At 38.0% G+C, this 15,948-nt stretch overlaps 1 protein-coding gene across 10 annotated transcripts in view; it reads left to right on the top strand.

Moving 5' to 3' along the window:
* The window catches only part of PLPP1 (phospholipid phosphatase 1), a 96,045-nt gene that overhangs the window by 60,327 nt on the left and 19,770 nt on the right, over positions 1-15,948 (top strand). For 7 of the 10 annotated variants that reach the window (XM_072826466.1, XM_072826472.1, XM_072826477.1 and 4 more), the window contains 2 exons: positions 4,176-4,456; positions 4,684-4,797. In XM_072826466.1, the coding sequence (XP_072682567.1) occupies positions 4,176-4,456; positions 4,684-4,797 (395 nt within the window). The remainder of the gene's footprint in view (positions 1-4,175; positions 4,457-4,683; positions 4,798-15,948) is intronic. The other 3 variants (XM_072826473.1, XM_072826475.1, XM_072826474.1) reach the window with 1 other exon arrangement.

The following is a 15,948-nucleotide window of genomic DNA, read 5'->3' as shown; positions in this document are numbered from 1 at the left end:
AAGAAACCTTAATTTAGAATTTTAATTTTTTTTTTTTAGGATTTTATTTATTCATGAGAGATAGAGAGGCAGAGACATGAGCAGAGGGAGAAGCAGGCTCTCAATGGGGAGCCTAATGCAGGACTCAATTCTAGGACCTTGGGGTAACACCGTGAGCCGAAGGCAGATATTCAACCACTGAGCCACCCAGGCATCCCTAGAATTTTAATGTTTTATTCAAGAATGATCACAGCTCCTTATAGGCATCGAGAATTAATGAACTCATTATTTGTGGTACATAATTAATAAAAGAAAACCTCTCTCATAAACATGTTTGTTTTATGAGACTGTGAGCTCCTGGAGGGCAGAGTTGGTGCTTTGTTCATCTTAGCAGCCTTGCTGCCTGCCATTGAGCTGGGCATGGTGGAGCCTGGCATGTCAGAGCCTGGCATGTCCTAGGTGCTGGAATGAAATGGGAGTAATTACATAGTAACATTGGTTGGCTCTCCTACAGTATGGTGAAGTTTTAAGAAATCAGATCCCTTTAATCTAGACAAATCTTTACACTGAATTTTTACTATGAAAAGAAAGAAAGCCAAGCCTATGATTGTTCCTTTAAGAACACAGTAAGAAAAAAAAAAAAAAAAAAAAGAACACGGTAAGAGTAGAGTTTTTTTTTTCTTTTAAAGTATGTGTGTTTCTGAGATACTATTTGAATTTTAAAATTTTAATAGGATAGTTAGCTGCAAATACAGTTGCCCCTTGAGCAAGTTGGGGTTAAAGGATACTGACACCTGGTGTGGCCAGAAATCTGAGTTAAAATTTTTGACTCACCAAAAACTTTACTAATAGCCTACTGTTGCCTGAAAGCCTTACTGATAAAGAGTCAACACATATTTTCTGTGTTCCATGTATTATACAATAAAGTAAGCTAGAGAAAAGAAAATGTTATTAAGAAAATCATAAAGATAATCCATTTTCAGTACTGTATTGTATTCATAAAAAAAAATCCATGTATAAGTGGACCCACTAGGTTCAAACCCATGCTGTGAAGGATCAAGTGTAGTAGCTGAGTTCATACAAGATTCTCCCTTGGGCACTAAAACAGTGCTGCAGGCGGACTTGTCTTTCAATTCTCCTTGACTTCGTGTCTCAGTCAAGGAGCTGCACAAACAAAGCTCCAGCAATCCATGACAGACCAGAGGCCTGCAGCAGGACGGGGCCTAGCACCAAGTGTGTGCGTGTAGCCTGTGCACGTGCAGGGCCTGACAAAACCCTCCATTAGCAAGAACTTGTCATTGATACTTCATTAATTTGTAAGTTTTGACTATTTCATCATGAGCTGTGAGAAAGTTATCTTTATGTTGAATAAAACAAGTAAATTGAGTGTAGTTTTCTTAAAAAAGAACAGACTCTTTAAGGTGCTATGAAAGTACGATTTTCACATTAATCATATTAACCAGCACTGCACTGGGCAGTAGCTTTATACACTAATTTAAAAAAATTAACTCCTTTCAGGCAGCACTTGGTCAAACATGTAAATAAATGCTTAGTTTTATTTACTAGAAAGTGAATCAGTTCCTTAAAAAAAAAAATCAGGATCATGATTCAGACTTCATGCTAGGCCTTTGACGTGGCTTTCAGATGATCCAAAGATACATCAAGTGATTGAGGGAGCCTGGTGGAGAACCAGAGTTAATTAATATAGTTTCTCAGAAGCCAAGGGAGAATTTCAATAGGGAGAAATGATCAGTGATGTCAAATATTGTGAGGAGTTGAGGTAAATGAGAGTTGATAAATACCTATTCAATCTGACAAGACCATTTTGACTTTGGAAAAGATTCAGTAGAATAAAGAGAATGAAGGTACTAAGAGAAATTTAAAGAGTGGAAGTACACCAGTGATTTTAGATTACATTTGTGGGAAGGTGAGCTCTGAATGGGAGGCACATAATATGCAGACAATGCAGAGATGTATAAAATCATCTTGGTTGATGGAGCTATAAAGGAGATGGTGAGAATATCTTGGTGCATAGGTTTTAAATGGTTGAATTACATGGATTTGGGTAATTACTATCTTTAATATTCAAAAGTATTTTGTTTTAGTCCCTCAAACATTATCTTTTGTTCTTTAATAATAATTTATCCTATCTTTGGAGTGTAAATAATGCATAGCAAGTGATCCCAGCTCTAAGATGAGTCTACAGTCAGCTTAAGAGTGGACTTGACCAAAGGCTAAGCATTGACATTAATGGTTCAAACGGCAGGAAAAGGTATTTAAATGAAACAAAAATATGGCTGTCATGTATAATGAAATGCTTAGATACATCCCTGCATTTAATTTAGAAAATCAATTTAGAATTTGTCTATTGTCTATCTCAGTGAGGATGGAGGACATAATAAAAAATGATATACATTGACCTAGGTTTGGTCAGTGTTAGAGTCCCCTGCCCTTCCCCAGCATTAAGGGTAAAGTTTCTGCTTACAGTACCTCTGTCAGTCAGTTGGTCTTCAGTGCCCAGTGCTCTGAATTCTCCTATTGAATTGACTTTCTGTTCTCAGTGTTAAGAATCATGTTTTGGGTGGCCCTAAAGAATGATCATTATGCCTATGGAAGACTCCTAAAATTCAACAATTGGAAAATAGTTGAGTGCTTATACAAAAAGAACAGCTGACAGCTGAAGTGTGGGAGTTCCAGCTGCTTGAATTGTGGTTGATTAATATACTTGGTATATATTTTAGATGATCAAAGAGCAACTCCATAATGAAACATTAGAGAAATCCTTTCTGCTCATCTGTGAAGGCAGTTGCTGGGACACCTTAACACTCAGAGGAGACAATATATACTTTATTACAGGGTGACTGGAGGGCGTTGGGAGAACTCTAAGCACAATTACAGAGGTGCATATGGTTTTTGTCTCCTGAGAGACCTCTTCTCAGAAAAGGATCTGATTAAGTCATTCACATTCATCACTGTAATGAGGAATATGTTTCTATGGGGCTTAATGTTTAAACCAAGGGTGTTTACCTTTTACCCAAGAGGCACCCCTTTCAATTAAAATTTATGAACCACCTACTATGTTTGAGTCCATTGTGGTGGTGCTAGCTTTTTATTCAATGACTAAAACTTGATTCTTGCTTTTGTGGGATTCATAGACTTGTCCAAATTTTATCATTCTATTTATGGAGCCATGGAGCCAGATGAAGAATTTTTGGTGTCAGATTCTTAAAATCTCTTTCAGGAGGCAACTATTTATTTTACCTACAATAAGGCTCACCGTGAAGATAATTAATCCTCACTAAATGGATGAAGCAGGGAAAGTAGTACATATCTTAAGAAAAACTTTGTGACTTGTATCTCCTTACTTCCCCCAACATAAGCAAGCTGATTCTTCTGTTCAACTATTTATTTTGGTCTGTGAACTTGTCAAGTATTGGGAAGCCATTTTTATGCCTTTAAATTCATTACACTGGCACATGCTGATACACACTCTGCCTGAATCTGGGAAGGCTTTGTCTCTACTTACAGTGAAAACTAAAGCCAATGAAAAATAAAGAGGAAACTTGAGATGATTTCTTGGAGGAGGAGAGCATCAAATGTGTGTTATTATTGAGACTTGTTAAGAAAGACAGGCCTAGAGGTCTGGAGCGGCAGGACTGGGAGGCTCTGTCAGCTAATTTCTGCCCTCTGCACCCTTTGGCCTCAGTGTTAGACCTCTGCTTTAATATTAGTTTACTCTCTGAAACTATTTTACTTTTTAGAATATGATGGATGCTTTTCTTTCAGAGGAATGTTTGATAGAAATGAAGACACTGCCAGATAAGAGTACGTACATAAGGGATACTCTAATTAGGAAAATTTGTGTTCTTTGAACATACCATGATTTTTGTCATCCATGATACACCATTGACTACTTACTAAAACTCATTTGAATACAAGAAAAGAAATAAGGTCTTATTGTTTCAGGTGGGCTTTGAAATTATTGTGGCCAATGCTTTGTAAGCATTATCCACACTTGATCTGAACCTTTTTTCATGGTTTAGAATTAGATATCCTGACTCCTTTGCAAATGAAAAATGGGAGGTGTTTTTAAAATAAAGATTTTATTGTGACTTACCATTTTCTTTTCTATTTTTTATTTTGTTTAAAGTGCCCAGTTGCTCTTTTAACATATTATTTTTCTGTTTCTTTTTCAGATGATTGTTGGAGAAGCCCTGTCTGTTTACTATAACCTCTTGCACTCGAATTCCTTTATCAGGAATAACTACATAGCCACTATTTACAAAGCCATTGGAACATTTTTATTTGGTGCAGCTGCTAGTCAGTCCCTGACTGACATTGCCAAGTATTCAATAGGCAGACTGCGGCCTCACTTCCTGGATGTTTGTGACCCAGATTGGTCAAAAATCAACTGCAGTGTTGGTTACGTTGAAAACTACATATGTCAAGGGAATGCACAAAAAGTGAGGGAGGGCAGGTGCGTGTTAAATCTTCAATGTTTGTTTTATTTTGTGTATTCCTGGAAAAAAAGGTTTCAGAGATGGATGAGCTATCCACTAGCTTAGAGCAGCTAGTGTAATCACTGGGAGGTGAATTGAGATTATATTTTGACCTGTTATCTCTACTTACTCTTTTTCTCCCTTTTCTCCCTACCTTCTATTTAAGAGCATTTTTTTTAAATTTTTTATTTTTTATTTATGATAGGCACACAGTGAGAGAGAGGCAGAGACACAGGCAGAGGGAGAAGCAGGCTCCATGCACCGGGAGCCCGACGTGGGATTTGATCCCGGGTCTCCAGGATCGCGCCCTGGGCCAAAGGCAGGCGCTAAACCGCTGCGCCACCTAGGGATCCCTATTTAAGAGCATTTTAATGCAGGTCTTTCCATCTCCAATGAATAATAATGTAAAATAAATGTATGTCCTATAGTTCAGGGCCAGTAAACTTTTTCTTAAGGTACCAGAGAGTAAATATTTTAGGATTTGTGGGCCATTTGGTTAATTTGACAACTGTCCAGCTCTGCTGTTGTACCGGGAAAAAACAACGATAGACAATCCTTGAACGAATGGGTGTGGTTATGTTCCAATAAAAGTTTATTAACAGAAATAGTTGCTGCTCCAGGGTTATAGTTGGCTGACTTTTGATGTTGGCCAGCTGTGCATCAAGTTCTGCTCTATCTCTCAGTATTCTTAAGGTATATTTTTTATAAGAAAACTTCATATCCTGACAGCTTAGGTCTTCAGGTTGCTGCCTTCTAATAATACCCTTGTTGGGCTCCTTTCTATACCTGGAGCACTATTAGGCAGGAATGAAATAGAATGTTTGGAACCCAAAAAGTCCAACCCCTTTAATGTATATAGATAAGAAAGAAGAGGCTCAGTAATATTAAATAAAGCCATTAGGGTCACCTGGGTGGCTCAGTTGGTTAAGTGTCTGCCTTTGGCTCAAGTCATGATCCCAGGGTCTTGGGATCAAACTCCTTGTAAGTCTTTCCTGCTTCTTCCTCACCCCCACCCCTTCCCCAGCTCATTCTCACTTGCTTTCTCTCTTTCTCAAATAAATAAAATCTTAAAAAATAAAAATAAACAAGTCCACTAATTAGTAGGAGAGCCAGTTACCCATCTCAAGTCTCAGAATTGTTAGCCTTATCTTTTCTATATAATTGACTTCTATTTTAAGATAGCTATCACTTTACCTTAGTCATTCACCATCCAAAAAACACATTGGGCAAAACATCGTTGTGCCTTTTTTTTTTTTTTTAATTTTTTTTTAAGATTTTATTTATTCTTGAGAGACAGGGAGAGAGGCAGAGACATAGGCAGAGGGAGATGCAGGCTCCCTGCAAGGAGCCTGATGTGCCACTCGATCCCAGGACCCCGGGATCATGACCTGAGCCAAAGGCAGATGCTCAACCCCTAAGCAACCCAGGTGCCCCTGGGTAAAACATCCTTTGAGTGTTCTTTATACATGATTCTCAAGCATTTGATTGTCCTTGTTATAAGCTACACAGGCCTTGTAGTAGCCCTCAATTTTTGCATTTAGTGGTAATGAAAAAATACCTTACTTTAAGTATTCACTGTGGTGTGCCTGAGATCCAGCAGTGAACTAGAATGATCTTCATGGAGTTTAGGCTAGCACAGAGAACTTAGATTAAATTAGCGAGGGCAGTGGAGGAGAACCTCTTTGTTGATACAAAGGCCAGAGAGTAGAGAGGCTGTTGAATTGGCAAGCTTTGAGGTGATCATTGGAGGACCGATAGGGTTATAAAATTTTAATGAATGAAGGAGGGGGAGGTGACTAATGCAGTAGTATTGTTGATTTGAGTTTAGGTAAGCAAGCATTTTTTAAGAGGGCTAAGGGAAAAATGGTCCAGAAATGGCATTGAAGAGTTAGGAACTTAAAAACACCAGCACTGGGCACTAAGGGTGTGGGATGCGGAGATCTCATGCTTTGCTCTCCTAGCACTACAGTGTCCTGGAGAAATGTCTCATTTTAATGACTAGGAGATGTAGTAGCCTTCGGTCAAGAGGTTGAAGACTCAGGGAAATATAGAGGACTGTCCATGCCTCTGTCTCTAGTAATCTCTTCTGCATTACCCAAACTCTAATGTTTTCTCTTGGCCAAAGAATTTAAGAAAGTCAGTTTTTCTAAACTCTAGAAAATATTATTATAAATGATTCTTTAAGAACACAGATTCCTCATACGTGTATTGTTTCTCTGGTTCAGTGGGTACACATACATTTTGGCTCAGAATTTTCTTGTAACAGTATATCTTACTGAGAGATTTAACTTTCTTACATGATCCATTTGAACAAAATATGAAATATAATTCCTTTTAAATGGCATAAATGTGATTACATTTTCCAGTCCATATATGACCCATTACGTATCTCTTGTATATCTAAATTGGCCAACACGTACTCTGATGGTACTTTTGATGTAAATATATGTAGGGTTTTTACCCATTACCCTTTAAAGTTTCTTCAGCAACCCACATTTTCAGTGAGAAGATCTGTTGATAAGCATTGGGGTTCTGAAGGAAGAAGGAAAATCAAACCTAGAAATGAAAATTTAAAACTTTGTGTCTTCTGAGAAAAATGGGATTTCTATTAGTGTTTCCAGAATGAGTTAGTGGTTACCAGTTTCAGAGCTTTGTAACTTTGGTGCATAACTGTGTTTTTGCATTGCTGTTCTGTTGTGGAGCATAATTTGGTTGGAGACGGGCTTTCCTATTTCTTTTCTCTTGAATTTTTTAAGTCAGGGTGCCAAAAATGCAAAAACATTTCAGTCTAGACATTGTAATATATTAGGAGTATAGTGTAATCTCCTTTATTTTATTTGTTTCCACAGTCTGCCCCCTGTACATTTATTTTAATTATAAAATTATAATGCTTGAATTGGAGAGAAGGGAACATAAGCACCCAAAATGAGTCATTTTTGTTGACTATAAATGAGTCAGAGTTACATCTGAGGGTGAGAGTACTCTCCTACAATTTTGACTTTTGGTCTTGATTTTTTTCCCCATTCATTCTCTTATTTTCTTCTATTCCTCTCTCTGCCCTTCCTGCATATGTGCGTGCTCTTGTGCTCTCCTCTCATTGATGTCAGAGGACTTGTACCAGGGTTCATTTGTGGTTCTGAGTCCTAAACATAGAAGTGAGAACATACATGGACTGTAGTAGCATACTTCATAATATCCAGAGAGCTCATATTCGTTGTTTAAAATTAATACCTGGGAATTTACTATAAATGAAAAGGGGCTGTACTCATCTAGCTGCTCTTGCTTATGCCAGTGAGATTAGCATTACTTTGTGGAAAAAAAAAAAAGTTACTAAAGAGTCTCTTTAGAGATGCTTTATGCCAGCAGCTCTCAAATGTTAGTGGTTTATTAGAAGTACCTGGAGGGCTTGTTAAAACACATTTCTACGTGTCATCCTCAGGTGTTTAATTCAGGAAGAGGGGGTGAGGGGTGAGAATATGTATTTCTCACACTCCCAGATGCTGCTGTCTTTGTGCTTGATCTCAGGACCACACTTTGAACCAGTGCTTTATATCCCCTGGATGATGGGAACACGGCCTCTCATGATGTTATCTCAGGATATTCGGCAGGGTGAATTTAAAATTGTGCACAACTAGCTGTGTTACTGAGTATCTATCACTACCACTAACTCAAGAACCGAGCGGGTGAGCCCTGGTGCTACTGGGGCGAATTGCTCTGTGCCAGGGAATCCTGAGGCAGGGTGGACAAATCAGAAGCACAGCTCCTGGCTGGGTTTGCCAGCACCGTTGTAGAATAAACTTGGATAAACTGGTTGTAAGGGAAGGCAGTAACTCGAGATGGTGGTTTCGAAAAGAGAAAGGGAGAAGTTTAGGGTGCTTGGTAGCAGGCTCAAGCATTAACAACTGGCCTCTCCACCAGCAAGATGGACACCTTCAGCATTATAGGGAAAGGTGGGGTGGGATATGTGCAAGAGAGTGGGCAGGGAGTGCATGATCACGGGTGGGGGGGTCAGTATGTGTTCAGCCCAAGATCATGGGCAGGGAAGGGGATGTGTGGGATGTGCGGTCTAGGCATTCCACTGCTATCAGGGCTTTTCTGGTCTGGCAGTTGGGATGTTCAGGTCTTTGCAAAATGTCTTTGTCAATACCTTGAGAAAGTTCGATAAGAAATATGCACAATGGGTTTTCGTTGAAGCATCGGTTAAGAGGTCTTGCCTGTTCCTGGTTTTAACTGTTGGAGTCTGTAGTTGAGCAAGAGAGCTTGATAACAGTTGCTCTATTTCTGATACTACACAAATGTGATAGTGATACTACAGTATAGAAACTTGTCTTCTCTAAGTGATTCACTTTTTTCTTTTTTCTGGCTTTTATTTAAATTACATTGGTTTAAGCATAGACTCAGCGTTCCTGATCAATTCTGAGTGACTGGTCTTTGTCTATATAAATCAGATATTTAATATAAAGTTATTTCTTTTGGATTTTGGCAGCTTTGTGTTACTTAGCTGTTTAATTGTGATATGTTTGGTTGAATGTGATAAATAATTTTCCTTTTGCCTTTTTTAAATGCAACCCCCATGTAGGTAAAATGAAGCTGAATTTCGAGGAGGACCTTCTACAGTAGTGAAAATCCATTATAATTAGACTAGCTGTGGTATTAAGTACTTTGAGAGAAAAGCTGCTTCTTTGTGGTCTAATTGTAGACATTACTGGACACTTTATGCTTTCAGAAAGATTTATTCAGGTTTATCTATACTTCCTGTGTGTGTATATGTCGGTAAGCTAGAAATCAACCTTAGTTTTTAGTCTTCTATCTACCTGGAAATAGCAACATATAGACTGAGAAAGGGGGTTCTTTTAAAAGATCCTTCACCCTGTGAATGGACATTAGCTATTAGCATATGTAAAAGGAATTGGACTTGAAGGGCAGCAGCACTTTCCACCTCCTCTGTTCTCAATATTAACACATGACATTTAGGTTGTAGCTGTGACTATCTCCTCACCTCCATGCTGACTCTTTTTGCCCCAGTGTTTCTGACCCTTTAGTCACATTGGAATCACGTGGAGAGTTTGTTAAAGTATAGATAGCTGGGCCTCACCCCTAGAGTTTCTGATTCAGTGAGTCTGAATGCCAGGGAGCCCAAGAATTTCTGTTCCTAAAACATTCCCAGATGTTGCTGTAGCTGCTGACCTGAGAATCACACCTTCAGCCTATCCATGAAGTTACTAAATCCAGCTACTATCTATTGCTGTTAAGTCCTAGACACTGTGGGAGGTGTGCATGTTGCTCTCGTCGTGCTCACTACACGAGCTGAGACATGTTTGGAGATTGTGTGTGTGACATATGTGCCTTGAAAGAGTCAAGATCAACAATGAAGTCAAAGGGTAGTAATACTGCTTCTAGTAGAAGAGGCATTTTGGAGGATGAGTAAGGTTTGAATGTGTAGAATTAGGATGGGGTATGTCTCAGCCTCCAGGGAGCAGCAGCATCAGAGGCAGGCAGGCTAGAGGCTTAAGGTATGCAGGCAATGTTTTATTATTAGACTGAGTTTCAGTAAAACCAGTATGATTTTCTGATTTTTGTCTGTTGGTTGTTTGTTAATGTATAAGGCAATTTGGGGCATTTAAGGCTAAGGAAACTTCTTTGTTTAGAAATAAAAATGAACTTACACCACATATGTAGTTAAATAGCTGTATACGTTCTCATGCATACTTTTGATTTATTAGCCTGTTGCATTTATACATTCCATATAATTTTGTTTTCATGTGGAATAAAAGCAAAAGATTTTTTCTTCCTTGAAATTTGAGTTGGTGCCTGATTCTCTTTCCTAAATGCAGAATGAGTTGATTTGGTATGTGACTTTGTTTTGGTTGAGGTGTAAACTTGCAAAGACAAGATCCTTTCTTTACTCTCAGTGACTTCCTGCCATTATCTATTGGTAAAGACACACACACACACACACACACACACACATCATTATTTTTTTAAAAACAAATACCCCCCTCTGCCCACCACCCCAACCCTCGAAGTTTAGATGTTTGGCCTTTCATGCCATCCTTCCCATTTTATTTTATTTTATTTTATTTTATTTTATTTTATTTTATTTTATTTATTTTATTTTATTTATTTTATTTTATTTTATTTTATTTTATTTTATTTTTTATTTTATTTATTTAATTTAATTTATTTTATTTTATTTTATTTTATTTTTTATTTTATTTATTTTATTTTATTTTATTTTTTATTTTTTTATTTTATTTTATTATTTTATTTAATTTTTTTTATTTATGAGAGACAGAGAGAGGCAGAGACATAGGCAGAGAGAGAGAAGCAGGTTCCCTGCGGGGAGCCCAATGCAGGACTTGATCCGAGGACCCCGGGATCACAATCCGAGCCAAAGGCAGATGCTCAACCACTAAGCCATGCAGGTGCCCTTCTACCGCATTTTTAAATGGTAGTTTAGGGATTTAATTATGAACAAAGATAACAACTTTTGGTGCTTCTTGAAACTGTCCTTTTCTTCTTAGTTTTGAGTTAGAATATAGGTCTGGCAGTGGATATAGTAAGATGGAAGAGATTCCTAGGTTTAGATAAGCAGTGCTGTTAAATTTCTTTTTTAAAGATTTTATTATTTATTCATGAGAGGCACAGAAAGAGAGAGGCAGAGACACAGGCAGAGGGAGAAGCAGGCTCCATGCAGGGAACCCGACATGGGACTTGATCCCGGGTCTCCAGGATCACGCCCTGGGCCAAAGGCAGTGCTAAATTGCTGAGCCACCGGGGCTGCCCTGTACATTAAATGTTAATAAGCTACTAAATCACATGAACACATCGTCAGCTGATTACTTCTAATGGTGCTTTGTACCTTCACCTTAGAACTCTTAAATTCCACATTGCCAACTTTGAAATATGAAAAAAAAGTTGCATAGAGACAGTACTTTTTTCAGATTAAAATATAATGGATGGAGTAATATAAAGCTTGAGTTTCCATTCAAATAAATGGAAAGAGAATTCAGTATTTTCATTTAATTAGAAAACAAATATTTTTATTGAGAGGTAGGATGTCAGTTGAATTTGTGAATAGTAAAACAAAACTGATGTATGGACTGTGTTGTCTCATTATTCAGAGATCACTGAAATCTGTCTTTGTGTGATTCTTAATGGAAACATTCATAAATGTTTTTCTGTTTTAAGTAGGCTTTGTAATAAGAAAAAAAGAAAAGCATCAGCATTCATTTGTTGTGACCATTTCCACAAAGTGCCCAAACCGTTGACTTCATCCCAAGTGTACTCCTACTCACGCTCAAAATTACCTTTCTTCTCATTCCTCTCCCCTTGCCATTCAAAGTGTGGTCCTGTGATCTGACCAGTAGGATGGACATCACCTGGGAGCTTGGTAGAGAGGTATAATCTTGGACCCCATCTCTGGTCTACTCAACAAACTCCATTTTATGGAATAAAGAGTTTATATTGGCCCTGGAGAAGCTAGATTATGGGATTGGTTAACCTTTTTCTTTTATGTTTGTATCCTGTTAACCATGATTTTTTCTTACATTGCAGCTGTAGTGTTTTGCTTTTGAAATAATGTTTGGAAGTTTATAAAGGGTAGTTTTCAAGATTTTTTGGTTTACTGAAGGATAGAATTGAGTCCTTTAAAAATGGAGAAAAGTCTTCCTATAGGTATTAGAAAGTAGGATTCAGGCAATACCTAAAACCTTTTTTCCTTGTCATTCCTTGTTTTTTATTTTGTCTTTGTTTTTTTGCCCACTTATATTTGCTTTGAGAATGCTTTTTTTTAAAAAAAGTATGTTTAAGATTTTATTTTTAAGTAATCTCTGTATCCAGCACAGGGCTTGAACTCACAACCCCAAGATCAAGAGTCGCATGCTCTACATGCTGAGCCAGCCAGGTGCCCTTGAGAATACTTTTCAAAGTTAAATAGTCTTTTATTTACAACAGAATATATCTCTTACTTTATCATTGTGGATATCATTTGTTCCACTAATCTGACAGCCTTTGATCATAATGTAAAAAAGGTTTCTGGACATTTTAAACACGTTATTGAAATGCTTGCCAGATGCATTGGGAAGAGGCCTTGGGTACTGCATGTTTAAGCACACACACATTGACACTGCTCAGTTTCTTACAGAAGGGTGAAAAGAGCAGGGTATTAGATTGGACTTCCTAATTCTCCTGGACCATGATAATAAAGTCAGAATTTGTAACCACTATAAAGGGAAAAAGCACATCAGAGGTAAGATGTTAAAATCTGATTAACTTACCTCCTGTGGCTTGCTGTGATTATTGGCATAGACTTAGCTAAGTTTAGCATTTAATACAATGATAACATTCTTATCATGGAAGTAACATATGTCCTTACTTTTATTTTATGAATTTTTTACAACTGTCAAAACACGAAATAATTAAGGTGTGATTTTTGCGGAGCCACGAAGTAATATTCTTGGTGCTTTGTGTGTGTGTGTGTGGGGGGGGGGGTGTGTGGCAGCAGCAAAGGTGGATTTGTTTGTGATATTTAAAGTGTGAAAAGCCTAAGAATTTTACATTTTCTAGACTAATCACATAAAAATTCATTTTTCATCAAGACATTAGATTCTGTTTTAGCTTAAAAAATTTATTGAAAAAAAAAATTTATTGAGCACCTACTGTATGTTCGATCTAATGGTGCTGGGTGTTAGGGATGCAAGGTGAATTAAAATGGGATCTCGGGGAGGTGGGGAGTTTACCAGCAATTTTTCTTTTGATTTGCTGTGCCTTTCAATTTTTCTAATGAACATATCTTATCTAATTAAACAAACAAATGAATAAACCTCAGACATTCCTGTTTATAAGTCTTGTCCTGCTCCTGCCCGTGTTTGGGTGGAATGAAGGAAGTACTACAACAGATGATGTACTGTGGAGGCTGGATGCAGGGATATATGTGTGCACCGAGTGTTGTACATCTCTTTCCTTTTTGGAGAAAGGGAGATGACTTCAGCCTCGCTGTTGAAGAAAGGTTTCCTGGAGGAAACAGTGGCTGAAGTGACTCTGGCATGGTAATTATCCAAGAAAGTTGGGAGGCTCATTTCAGGCACAGTGATGATGAAACACAGAGAGCATGAAACATGGTGTGAATTGGGAATTATAAGTAGTTGGGCAGCAGATGATGGTTCCAGAGTAGTTGGTGGGGCTTATGAAGCTCAGCAGTTTGTTTGAGTGAAGGATCTGAAGCAGTAGAGGAATGTGGTCATGACTTTGTTTTTATATTTGTAAAATATAGTCTAATTTCCTCCACTTCTTATTTAAATAGACTGAAATGGGTACCTAAATATTTTATGATTTAAGCTTTCTTTCTTTTAAAGCAGAAGGATTTGAGATACTAGAGGAAATGACTCTAGTGCTTTTGTCAGTTGGGTAGAAAGGCTGTCTAGGTGAAGTACTGTGGCACTCTTGCTAGTCCTTTGGGAACTCGAGCTCTCGTGATGTCATCTGCTCGAATCTAAAAGGAACCAAGAGAGACCTGCTTGGCCAGCTTCCTGTTGGGCTCTAATAATTTTATATATGCGTGGGCTTTTGCCTTTTTTATTGCCACTGGTGATGTCCACTTCGCTTTTGTATGGGTATAATCGTAAAGACACTTGTACTGAGGTCTTGAGCCTCATCCTCTTGATCCCAGTAGTAAAGAGTTAGTGGTGGTTTCATGATCTGCATCAGGGTGGGAAGTGGAGTGTACTGGCCAAATTTAATAGGATTTCTTGGCCTTCATGTTGTCTCCTTGGAAGAGGGCTGAAAGTAGAGGTCTTACAGTTTTGCCTCTATGCTAGCATAAGAGGCAAACCCCTTAAAAACACCTGCCCCTTAAAAAACACCTTAGAAAGGGATTTAGAACTTTATCTTCCTTCTGTCTCACTCTGGTATCTTCTACCTTTTAGCAAGGTAGTTTTCCTTATTCCTTATTTTAAAAGGGGGCTGGGGGATGCCTCGGTGGCTCAGTGGTTGAGCATCTGCCTTCAGCTCAGGCTGTGGGTCCCAGGATCGAGTCCCACATTGGGTTCCCTGCATGGAGCCTGCTTCTCCCTCTGCCTGTTGTCTGCCTCTCTCTGTGTATCTCTCATAAAAAAATCTTAAAAATAAATAAAAAGGGGACTGGGGGGCAGTAGAAGGTATGGTGTTATTAGATGCTGGCATAGGAATGCCCCGGAGTTATGTTCCTTGTGTAATCTACCATTTGCCCTTTGTTTCCCTTTTAACTCTTAGATAATGCCACATTGGTGATTTGGAGTCCTTCTGTAGCAAGTAATCAATTTTTCCCTCATGCTGTAGGAAACTTGTGACCTCTCTTCCCTGGTTAGTGAACTTAGGTCTGTTTTACCTTCTGCCAGTAACCTTTGTCACTATCTGACCTCTGCTCATCTGTCAGAGACACAGAGTTTCCCTCCTTAGTGTGTAGCACTGTTTATGCCGCAGTCATCTGATTTTCAAGGCACACCCAGTTTTACTTTCCTTTATCTGAGTTCTCAACAACTTCTCCTTTTTAGATTCCTGCTTTTCGTATGAGTCTCTTGTAAACAGAAGACACATGATCATTAGTTTTTAATCATTAACTGGTTTATGTAATCAAGAGTTTAAATATGCTGTACACAAAGCAATTATCCCCCCTCCCCCGCCTTTTTCTATTTTCTACCATCCTCCGTGTTTTTTTCCTCTAAGTTTCATGATACGGTATCTATAGATATTAGATTGTTTAGTATATGAGTCACTGATATTGGTGGCTGTGAAGTGGTATTTGATGCTGATGCATTAATATTAATAAAAATAGGATTCTCAGATCTGTTTTATTTCAGTTACCACTTCATATATGAAAGTGACATGTCTTGGTTAAAATTGACGCCACATAAATGCAGTGTAGCTTTAAGTGGAAATATAGTAAAAATCATTGTAAAAAATAATTTATGGATTATATGACAGGGTTTTTGCCGCAAGTGAAATACTGTATCAGTCTCTGGCTGGTTCAAGCAAATGAGATGAATTTATATTATTTTTGCTGTATTTTGCTTAATTTTGATTGGGACCATCTTATATATTTTTGCCATTTATCACCCTCATCTTTATCTCTGTAACCTTTGGGGGGGAGAGATACCCTGTGGTTCTTGGGTATTTAGATAGACATTTCTAGAAATCTGATCTTTTAAAAAAATCTCCTGCCTCCAAACACATGTATCAAAATCACATGTTTATTGGCTCAGATACTTGTAATAACCATAGTTAATATACTGAATTTCAGTGGTATGAAATTATGTGTATATATTTTTGTGGAAACATGACTTAGGATATTTAAAAATACACATGAATTTCAAAACATTTCACTGAGAGATGTAAGAACAAACTTCCAGGGCTTGAGTGCCTGAAATAGGCAGTGAACTGTGCATGTGTGTTGAGTAGTGGCAGCAGAGCAACTCTCAAGGCAACTGTTGTT

This window comes from Canis lupus, chromosome 5 (assembly GCF_048164855.1).
Source record: "Canis lupus baileyi chromosome 5, mCanLup2.hap1, whole genome shotgun sequence".
NCBI lineage: Eukaryota > Metazoa > Chordata > Mammalia > Carnivora > Canidae > Canis > Canis lupus.
The sequence above is the reverse complement of the archived record's forward strand: the minus strand, read 5'-3'. Positions and strand labels throughout refer to the sequence as shown.